This window comes from Pinus tabuliformis, chromosome 6 (assembly GCF_031772625.1).
Source record: "Pinus tabuliformis cultivar Carrire ecotype Pingquan chromosome 6, CPIR1, whole genome shotgun sequence".
NCBI lineage: Eukaryota > Viridiplantae > Streptophyta > Pinopsida > Pinales > Pinaceae > Pinus > Pinus tabuliformis.
Window position 1 is genome coordinate 735,095,712 of NC_142292.1, and position 12,060 is coordinate 735,107,771.

The 12,060-nt window shown below is 31.9% G+C and overlaps 1 protein-coding gene across 1 annotated transcript; it reads left to right on the plus strand.

Annotated features, from left to right (window-relative positions):
• Window positions 1-2,308: 2,308 nt before the first annotated feature.
• LOC149260825 (GDSL esterase/lipase At5g03810-like) lies at window positions 2,309-4,200 on the plus strand. Its single transcript, XM_089380767.1, has 5 exons — window positions 2,309-2,579; window positions 2,852-2,982; window positions 3,073-3,306; window positions 3,579-3,834; window positions 3,937-4,200. Exons 1-5 carry the CDS (start codon window positions 2,309-2,311, stop codon window positions 4,128-4,130), a joined length of 1,086 nt encoding a protein of 361 aa, XP_089236893.1. The 3' UTR covers window positions 4,131-4,200.
• The last annotated feature ends 7,860 nt before the right edge of the window (window positions 4,201-12,060 follow it).

Genomic DNA, 12,060 nt, shown 5'->3' on the forward strand with positions numbered 1-12,060 from the left:
TCCAATTAATATTATTGTGAAACTTTCGAATTATATAAAATAATTTTAAATGAAATATTAAATATTAATTAATATAATTTAAAATAGTAATAATAATTATTATTGTTGTAATAATATTATTTTTATTAATATATATTTATCAGTGTAGATACAAATGAAGCCTTGGCCTATATCAACCACATCAATATTTCTAATGTTGTTGTGCTAGTAATACTTATTAATTTCTCAATTTATTAATTTAAATTGAGATTGATATTAATAATTATTAGTATTAGTATTATTATTGTTATTATTAATTATTATTATTATTATTATTAAATATTATTAAAAATATTAATCCATTATTATTCAATTTTAAGGTCAAGACCTGATCCATCTCGGTGCTTTGATTGCTAATTCTACTAAGGGATGCATACTTTACTCCCTCTGGTTTTCAACCTGTGTGACCTTTTACCAGGAAACACATACTCTTAACTATTAAACTCACTCTTAAAAATAATATAAATTTAATTGATAATTAAATTTAAATTTAAGAAGTTTCCTTTCAAAATAAAAAGACATATATATACAAAATATTTTATTAACTTAAAAAATAATAATTTATGAAAAATAATTTTATTAAGACTAGTCTATAATCATAATAATAAAAATAATATTTTTTTTTTCCTAAATCATATTCTAGGTATTCTTTACCTCTAAATTTATTTTCAAATTATTGATTAATTTAATAAGGTAAAATAATTTAATATTCATAAAATAAATTTCAAAAAATGAAATTGATAAAAGCATTGGTGTATGTTTGAATAAGTAAAGCTTGAATTGTTCACGTGGGCAATCCCATTGAAAAAGGGAAAATATTTCAATTTTTTTTAAGTATATGATAATATAGAGAGTATAGTTATCATTTAATAATCATATATAGAATATAGTTGTCAATTGAATTTATTTTTAGGTGCCCCCACGAATTTTAACCATAAATTTTATTGTAGAATTGATATACCACCCAAAGACGGCTGTACTGTCACCGCTGACATAATGAAATCATTCCCGCAGGCCGACAGCAGCGGCTAATCAGTCTGTTATAGGTCATTAAATATCTGGGAAGATGTAGGTTGGATAGTCAGATAACAGGCGAATTCCCATTTCTTATTTAATGCCCAGTCTCCCCGCTCACTCAGGTTATCAGCCTGCATCTCCCCAGACATTTAATGCCCTATGACAAGCTGATTAACCACTACACGAGCCAACAGCCACCATCCCGTATTTTATTATAGAATTGATATGCCAGCTGTGATGTGCGGTGACGGGTTAACGGAAGCTTCGCTTCGATTCATATTTACGAGCCTATAGTTCCACTAATGGGCTTGGGCGGTCCACCTGGATAATGTACCTGATTAAATTTAACTGTTGGCATATATAGCTTTTAGTATTAATGGGTTTATAGGCTGGTAAATATTGGTTGATTAAATGTTGGTAAATATTGGTTGTTAAATTTTAGAGTTAAAGGTTCAGTTGTGTGCAGGGAAATTGTAACGGAGCAAAACTAAACCAAAAAAAAATAAATTATCTGGATTCCATTGAAAATGCAGATATCAAATTTTTGAAATTTATTAAAATTCAATATAATCTAATAAACTCTCAAACACACTACAGTAGTTGGTTAATATTCCGAACATACCGAACATATTTGAACATAAGAATCAATCTAGAACCTTAATGAAAAATAATAAAAAAAAGTCAGCAGATACTCATCGGCAAAGCATTAGTTGTTCATTCTCCTTCAACCACCGAATCCGAAAGAAACGGTCAAGAACCCGATATAAATATATTTTCGCGTGAAATATTTTTGAAGGCATCTTGTCAACTTTGAAATGGATTAGGTTGCTATGTCCACGTTACGAGTTTCATACAGAGGGAAGCCCACGTGATATTTAAGAAGTCTGTTTCTATTTTTCATAGAAGATTAAATATGACCATCTTCTGTCTCACATTACGATTTCTGACAGCATCATAAAAATCAACCCAATCTCACAGAATTGATGGCCTCCCATTATTTAACACATTATTGTTCCATTGATAAATTAACTTCGATGTAAACACACTCTAATACAAAAATAATCATAACATGAAGAATTAATTCCATTGGCTAAGCAAATTGACCCCGTCAAAATCTATCCGTCAGGCAAATTACATCCTGTGCCAGGTTACGCAGGCAAGTAACTCATCGCTATCGTCAACTGCCCGATGCAAACCCATCACGCTGTTTTTAACGTGGCCGTGCCATAGCAATTCAGACAAAGTATCAGCTATGGAGGGGCGTCTTATTGTTTGTATATTTATTACATGTCTGAGTATTTTCCTGGCATTACGTCTGCGAAATTTAACCAACACACAGACAAGGGCCACAAAGCCTTTGGTGCCAGCCATCTACTTCTTTGGAGATTCTACTGTAGACCCTGGCAATAACAATGAACTTGTAACTCTTGCAAAGGCTAACTTTCCTCCATATGGGAGAGATTTCATTGATCATAAACCCACTGGTCGATTTACAAACGGAAAATTAGTAACAGATATACTCTGTAAGTCCACTGTCCCCCTCTTTTCACTTTATATTTTAATGTAGAAAGAAAATATATGATGGCTTGGTTTGCATAGATGGTGAGAGGAATTCATAGTAGGTTTCTTTTACAAGTGCTTCTAATTGATCCGGCACACTTTTATGTATAATGATCACAATTCTAGGATTGTTATTATCCATTGGTAAAATGTTTAGCTTTAAATCTTCCAATTCTAGTACTCCTATTATCTGTTGGTAATAATGTTTATGTTTAATTTTTCGCTCTGTATACAGCCGGATTGGCAGGCCTTCCAGATATAGTGCACGCATCTTTGGATCCTGAATTCCGAGGACCACTAATTCTTAGGGGAGCCAGTTTTGCTTCTGCTGCTTCTGGATACGATGATACTACCTCGCATACCATGGTTAGTACATGTTTTATATGTTATGCTACACAGGACACAGATATATAGAAAAGCATTTCATAGCTGAAATATAATTTTGAATTCATGCAGAATGTTCTAACTCTGGGACACCAATTGGAGAATTTCAAGCTTTATCGACAGCGGCTTGTAAATATGGTAGGCGGGGAGAATGCCAGCGAGATAATATCAGGAGCCTTGTTTCTGCTAAGTACCGGATCCGATGACTTCACCAATACTTATTACATCAATCCCATTACTAGAGCAGACTATAATGTTACAGAATTCCAGGATCATCTTCTCACCTCTCTCTCAAGATTTATCGAGGTGATCATATTGACTTTACATTAACGATGATATTTCATGTGGACGGGTATATATCTATATTTAGACTTTACGAGAAGTGATAAACACTATGTTGATCTGTTTGTATCAAAATTTCTATAGGATTTGATCAAATCCTTTTTAGGAAAATTGATAATTACTTGATTGATAATTATTAGGATTTGATCTAATCCTTTTTATGATAATGAATAGATAAATTACTGCTGAGAACCTTGCGCTAATATAGCTGTGAATACCAAATGAGTTTATGACAGGGTATTTACAGCGAAGGGGCCACCCTATTTGGCCTAATCGGGCTTCCTCCTTTTGGATGTTTGCCTTCACAAATTACTCTGCACAACTTGCTCGGTAACACGTGCGTTGATGAGTTTAATGATGTGGCGATGTCATTTAATCAAAAAGCTGCAGCCTTACTAGAGACTTTGAAACCCGCATTTCCTGGTCTTAAAATGGCTTATATTGACATATATGATAAGCTGCTTGACATGATAACGAATCCCAAAAAATATGGTAATATTCTCGCTCTTTCTTATCCCTTAATGCTTGAATATATTTGGGGGCGTTTATGTGCAGAACTTCCTAACAGTTTATAAATTAATTAATGTGTGGAAGGCTTTGAAGAAGTGAGGAGAGGTTGCTGCGGAACCGGTTTGCTGGAGGCATCAATACTGTGCACCCCCTTGACCCCCATCTGTCGCGATCCATCGAAACACGTGTTCTGGGATTCTTTCCATCCAACAGAGAAAACTTACAGTATCCTGGCAGAAGACATCTTGTCACAGGCTGTTTCGATCCTACATCTGTGAACAATTCATTCAAAAGCAGATTTTGTTGTACGTAAATAAGTACCAAATCAGATGTCCATGGGCGATTAGAAACTGCATCGGATAAAATCACAAATGGATGTAATTCAGTAAAACGAGAAACGAATCACCGTGTGTAATACGTAATCTCGATACTTCACATTAATACTATATAATTGTATTCGTTGAAACCGCTCATTGTACATCGTTTCTTATTACAATACAAAAAATGTTACAAGTACAATAATAGTAATCCAATATATGATCGCAGAAGTTTGAGGTGGTTTTGTTCAACCTTTTAAATTTGCATCGGAAAACATTGGTGTTTTATTTATGTTTATTTTTTAGATTAATTTTTAAGAAAAACCGAAATTTTCAATTAATTGTTTATAATATTTATAAATGGAGCATGTTACCGATGATCAAGAATAATCGCAATGTTAATAGCGTATCAACAACCATGACGCGATTATGATGTTTTGGATTTTTATATTTATTAATATTTTAGAAAATAATTTGAGTGGAAAATAATTTAATTGGGATTATTTAGGGTGGTGGATGAGAATGGTGTGAAGTTTTATGAGCTTTTGTAAGCTAACTTAATACCAAAAAAATATATATAGAAATACATATTTTTGTCCAAATATAAATTAGTTATATTGAAAAGCTACAATACTTTTAAGATAATAAAAAAATTAATATATGATTTTGGTTTTGTCATAACATAACAAAAAATTTAGGAGAAAGTTTTAGAAGATACATGTTTTAATATGAATTTTTATAGACAGTTTTTATTTTCTATAATTAATTATGCATTCAAACTTCTAGATTGAAAAAAATAAATGTCAATGCATTTTATCTAGTTCATTATTACTAGGTAAAGTGTAGTCATATTGTACTATATGACATTCAATAATTGAAATAACCTTGATTTTTGTATATTAATCTGATAATGCACAATATACTGATTTGATGCTAATTATGTAATTTATTTTTTTAGTTAGATTAGGCTTATAATTTTTGTTAAATTATTTTCACATTTTTTTTTTCCAATGACTCATCTATTTTGATTATGATAGATATTAATGAACTATATTTATTATGTGCTAGATGTTTGTGACTGTGGAAATACCAAGTTGTTCAATGGGAGAGTTTTAGCTAGAGGAGAGGAGAGGAGAGGAGCATGAGTGAATTGAGATTTTTATTTTGAATTTATTTATTTCTTACAATTATGTATGTAAAAACATTTAGCATCTAAAGCGTTTGATTCTAATTCTCATTTATTCTTTCTTATAGAAACCACCCATTATTAAATATTTAGTGCATAAGCCTTTTTATCAATCCCCTATATCAAACTATATAAGAAATGATACTTATTAAATTGATTATGCTCTATAAATAATAAGTTAACTCATTAATTAATTAAAATCACCTTAATCACTTCATTTTAACCTTAATGAAAAAATAATCAATCCAATTTAGTTAAAATTATAATAATCCGAGCTTTCCCTTTTATATTCTTTACTTCATCAAATTTACCTAAATTCTTCTTCCCTAAATTATTTATAATAAAAAAATTCTTAAAATAATAATACTGGCAAAAAAATATATATTGGCTACATACGTTATCAAAATTTACTTCACAAGCAAGAATGTCTGTCAAATATATGACCGGCATTTAATGTAAAAACCTAATAAATTTATTGATTAAAAATATTTTTTCCCAAAACAGGTTTAGCAAATATAGGATTCCTGGGTGAAGACAATTGATTCTTTTGAATGATATGCTTTTATCAATATGACCATGAATAAGGAACACTTCGAATGACTTCCTTTGATTTTTTTATATCAAATGTTGAAATCTGATTAGATTTTTAATTTTTTTATTATAATTAAATTAATAAAGAAAATTTATAATATATTATTAATTGTAATTTTAAAATTTTATGATAAATTTTATTAAATAATTTTATAATATTATTCTAATACTACATAAAATACATATTATTTTAAATGATTTTTAATTAAATATTTAATCTACACACAATTTTATATTATATTTTTTATTTATTAAACTGTGTTACCAACTTTACAACAATATCATTATACAAGGTAAACCTTTACAGCTTGTCACCTTAAATTTAAAAATATTAAAAAAAATAGAATATCAATAAATTAAAAATAGTAATAATTAAAAATTTAATGTTAGGCACAGATAAAATAAACCAATTTTCATCTTAATTTTAAATCAGTTTCATATAAAGACATAATTGAAAGTAAAATAAAAATCGTTTACCTTTCAATATGAGATATGTAATTTATTTACTATTTAATATAGATTTTGATGTGTAATTCATTTTATGTTAAGTTCATATGTAATATTTAAAAAATATATAATAATAATAAAAAAAAAAAATTACTATAACTCATAAATAAAAATAAAGTAATTTATTAAATAATAATACTAATAATGGTGGAGAGACACTCTAGTTACTATTAAAGAGATATTATAATGTCCTATTATGTAAATATTTGACTTGGGTAACTCACAAAAAATAAAAAATAAAAAATAAAATATAATTAAAAAAATATATTAATTAAAATAGACTGAGTTAAAATAGTCAATTACTATTGGTGATGTTTCGGTATATCTATATATATATATATATATATATATATATATATATATATATATATATATATATATAGATAGATATATGAGATTTTTTGTAATTTAAAATACATGTTTGAATCCATATATGAATTTAGCACCTTTGAAAACCCTAGGAAACTAGAATTATATGGATTAAACAACTTAATCTCAACTTTTAAAAAATCTCCACTAGATTTTATTTAAAATTAACTAGAAAAAATGCCTTGAAAAAGTCCATTTCATATATATATATATATATATATATATATATATATGCCTAGTACTAAGAGGGATCAAATCTCTGTTAACTTTTTGCTTGGCACCTTGTAGGTCCGGAATTAATTTTCTATATTCGATAATTGTATAGTTGTTCACCCATCTCAATGTTTTCGGAGGAATCAACTCCTAGGGTCATTTTTATCGATGTGACCCACCTTAACAAATTAGGGTCGTCGCGAGTATTTTGATGCATTAAACAATGTTTTTTGGGAGGTAGAACTTTGTTTCCCTAGTGTGGTACTTTTTTCCCTATTCTAAACACATATATTATTCAAATGACACAAAAATCACGTCAAACAAAGACCATATGCAAAAGTTATGCCATTTAGAAGTTGACCTTCCTATTTTCACCACCATAATTCAAGAGGATGTCATGTCAACCTCCATTATTCATGAAAGAGGGGCTATCCACATGATATGATATAGAAGAATCTAAAATATTTTCTATTGTAACTTCGGTTAAGAGGTGGGGTAGTCAAACCTAACCACGACTAGGTTATCGAGTTGTGTTATAACCAATCCACTAGAAGGAAAAGGGGTTCTATTCTTTTGAGTACATTTTTTTCAATAGCCAAGAAAAAATAGCCAAGAGGGATAAAAGGTAGAGCACAAAGGGAGGACTTGTGCATTACAATAACCCACGGGCAACATACCATACTTCTTTGTACTCTTAACTAGATTTCCGTTCAAAGAAAGAAAGTGGAGTAGCCTCACCTTCTAACTGGGCTTTTCTCCCTAAGGGTATACGAGATCATGTCTTGTGACAAATGTGTGCATGAGTTTTTTTTCACTATTATTTATTTTATACATAATTTTGACTCGCATGCATATGTTATTAACAGTGATCTATCTATAGAGAAATAAAATTGTAAGAGTGTAGATATTGGGTTTTTAAGTATATTTTATTAGATATATTGTGATGACCTGTCCAGTAGAATAACCATGGAAATTTATCTATCCTATTGTCTCATAGCAGGTTTATTTGGGTATAAAGTGGAGATTTATAGGGGAGCTAGAATAGTTGGGCCAAAAGTTGTAAAACCCTAATCATCGCTAACAAATATGTGAATAACCCTTGTGATCCTGCAGAGGAGAGGTTTTCATTGCTGAAAACAAGTAGAAGATATAAATCGTAATGTAAATATCCTCATAGTGGCCTTGAACAATAAAATTGGGATATTCGAGAAGATGGGCGTTCTAATGTAGAGGAAAAATAGGAAGGGGGATGATGAGATTGAACAGAAACAAAGAACTATCCAAAGAAAGAACCCAAAAAGGGTCAACCTAGTTCGAGTGTCATGAATCAATCACTACCCCTATTCAAAATGGAAGTGAATATTGATATTAGGCCATAGCATGGTGAGAGCGATGTTCTGAAGTTAAATCATTCGTTCTAGCAACTCAAAGTGTATTTCAGTATCCATCAATTTAAGGAAGAATAAAAGATTTCATTAGCGCGGAGGAAATTGGAGGGCCATGCGCTAAGTTGTTGGGAAATCCACATGAAGACCCTGAGGTTAGAGGGAGAGAATCTAGTGGTTAAGTGTGGATCCAGTGGCACTACTTTACATAAAAGTCAAGGAAAAGCATACAAGAGTATACCACAAAGTTAAGAAAGATGGTCGTAATGTTTGGTATCTCCCCAAAACAACCTAGATGTACTCCTGAAGTATTTGGGGGGTCTACATAGCCATCTTCATGAGAAAGTGATGGTTTTCAAACCCAAATTAGTGGAAGAGGCTTGTGCACAGGCACAATACACGGAGAACATACATATGAAGAAAGCAAAATAAAGTGGATTTAGGTAGAAGGAGCAACATGATGCTTCTAAGGAGGGGAAGAAGATGAAAAAAGGGGGAAAATATAAAAATATGGAAGCCATAACATAGCAATGCAAAGATCCATTTAACCACTACAACCACTGCAACATTGACATCTATACAGAGGAAAAATGTTGGAAGCTGCATCTAGAGCTTAACACAAAGAATAAAGAGAAAGACATTAAGAATAAGAATCTCATGGCCACGAATTCAAGCAACCAAGTTGAAATTAGCTCAGACGTGGATGAAAAAATTATTTGTACATCAGTGCATAAGGAAGTGAATATAAGTACCCTTCAACTGAGCAAGAAAAAGAAATGACCAAACTCTTCCATATAAGGATATAGGTAAAGAATACCACGATTGAAACTTTGTTTGACTTAGGATCACAAGTGAATCTCATTGCAGCAAAGCTAGTCAAGAAATTTGGATTGGAAGTTTATGATCATCGAAGCCCATATCCACTAGGATGGGTAGATAAGGATGAAGAGCTGAATGTAAAAAAATGGTGCAAAATTATACTTTTCACCAATTTTTATTTTATTAATGAAGTAGAACTAGATGTGGTTTCTCTTCGTGTATGTAGAGTGTATTTCAAAGTCACTCATGTGCATGTAAGATGCAAAATTCATGCAGAGAACCAACCAGTATCGGCTCGTCAAGGATGAAAAATAGTTCACCATCAATACACATAAAGGCAAGTCGAAAATTTCTCTAGTAATTGCCAACCAAGTGAAGAAATTGATCAGTTTGATCAATAAGTATCTTTTATTGTTTTTAAGAGAAAATTAGTCTATAGAAGAGTTTATTAGAGGAAATGCATCCCTTGATGGGTGTATTAACAAAGAAAAAAAATAACTAGATGAATTTTTATACATGGATTTAAACTAAGATTTTAAAGGGTTACCACCTAAGAGGGAAATAGAGCATGAGATCCGACTATTTCTAGACTCCCCATTGCTAAGAATTGGGGTATATAGGTAGTTTGTTATAGAAGCAAGTGAAGAGAAGAAATAGTTGCAACAACTACTAGAACAAGGTGTCATTTGACCAAGTACACCACGATGTGTGTCACCCATCATCATTGTGCCAAATAAGGATGGGACTTGGCAGATGTGTATAGAATACATGGAATTGAACAAAATAACGCTCAAGAAAAGGTATCCCCCACCTAGGATGAATGATCTACTGGATCAATTGCAACAAGAAAAATACGTCACCAATTTATACTTAAAGGTTGTATATTGCCAGGATTGAGTCAGATAACATGACACTTAGACGACCACCTTCAAAGCTAGAGAAGGTTTTTAAGAGTGGTTACTCACACCATTTGGCCTATGAAATGCACCAATTATGTTTATGAGATTAATGAATGATGTATTGCGTCATTATAGATTTGTTTTTTATTGTTTATTTGGATGATATACTAGTGTATAGTGCTACCTAGGAGGAGAACATTTACAATTTGATGCAGGTGTTGGAGACTTTAAAGAATCACCAAATGCTAGAAAACATCTTGAAGTGTGATTTTACACAACAGTATTTGGTGTACGTGGGTCTGTGATAGGTAGATGAGAGCTAATGATATATCCTGTCAAGATGGAGGCCATCATGAAATGAATGGTTCCTACTAATGTTTCTAAGGTTGGGAGTTTCATTGGGGAAACACGGTACCTGAGGAAATTCATAGACTCATTTATAGTGGTACCAACACCACTCCATCTCATAAAAACAAGTGGTAAGAGTTTTTAGTGGGGAAAGGGTCAGCAAAGGGCTTTTGAGGAGCTAAAGAAGAATATCAGTCAAGAACCAGTTCATGCATTAGCAAACTTATAGCAACCCCTTGATGTGGAGATAGATGAGGGTAGGTATGTTATGGGAGTGGTCTTGATTTAGGGATGAAGGCTTATATGCTACCATTCTAATGTATTTCATTGGGTAGTTCTTAATTACTCTACCTATGAAGAACTAAAAGTACTATCTAATGAATAAGAAGGCAATAATCCACATAGATCACCATCCACTACAGTACCTGCAGACCTAGATTAAGTTACAGTACACCATGCATTACAAGTGGATGGGGTTTCTACAACAATTTCATTTGGTGATCAACTACAAGAAGGGAAACAAAAACAAGTTAGATGACATGCTCTCCAAGCCACCTACATCAAAGATCATATATTTAAGTACCCTTATGCACATGGAGCCATTCACCCATGATGAATACAAACAGGCATATTCAGAGGATGAGGACTTCGAGGAGGTGTTTTAGCAGTTGAAGAGCTAGAGTCATGGGTACAATGGTGACAATACTGTTGACTACCATCTCAAGGATAGGTTACTCTACAGGTTGGATAAGATGTGTGTTCCTAAAGTTGAGAAACTGCAACTAATTAGATAGGCTCACACCTCCAAGGTTGTAGGGCACTTTGATGTAGGGAAGACAGTGGTCAACTTGCAAAGGTATGTGTATTGGCTCAAGATGTAAGAAAAAACAGCTAGGTTCATAAGAGGATGCATGTTTTCTTATACTAGAAATCCTAGCGACAGGAAGCATGGTTTATATCATCCATTCCTTGTACCCACTCATCTTTCAGAAAGAATTTCCATGGACTTTGTGGGAGGTTTACCAACAACAAGGAAGGGACATGACAAACTGTTCGTGTAAGTTGTCATGTTCAACAAGATGTATGTTCTGATGCCTTGTAATAAAACCATCAGTGGGCAGGAATAAGAAAACTTGCTCTGCAGACAGGTCTGGGTGCGCTTTGAGATACCAAGGAGCATCATTTCAAACAGGGACACAATATTTCTCAATGCATTTTCGACTACATTGTGGGAGAAGATGGACATGAAATTGAAGAGATATAAAACATTGCATCCACAAATAAAATGGGAAAAAGTAGTCAACAATACTTTGTTGCAACTTCTAAGGGGGTGCATCCAAAAGCATCCCTAGAATTGGGATGAAAATATAGTACATATACAACATTCTTGCAATAGAGAAATCGACACTTCTATAAGAAATTCCCAATTTGAAACATGTTTTTAATATTTTTTTCCTTCACCTTTGGACATTACATATGAGTAACAAGGAGGAGTGGGGGAAGATCTTATAGGATATGCATTAAGGGACATTTTTTTATAGAGAAGATTAGGTATATATATATAAGTACAAGAT

Coding starts and splice junctions, on each gene's coding strand:
- LOC149260825 (XM_089380767.1), top strand. CDS start 2,309: ATGGAGGGGCGTCTTATTGTTTGTATATTTATTACATGTCTGAGTATT. Junction 3,307..3,578: donor CTCTCTCAAGATTTATCGAG/GTGATCATATTG, acceptor AGTTTATGACAG/GGTATTTACAGCGAAGGGGC. Junction 3,835..3,936: donor AACGAATCCCAAAAAATATG/GTAATATTCTCG, acceptor AATGTGTGGAAG/GCTTTGAAGAAGTGAGGAGA.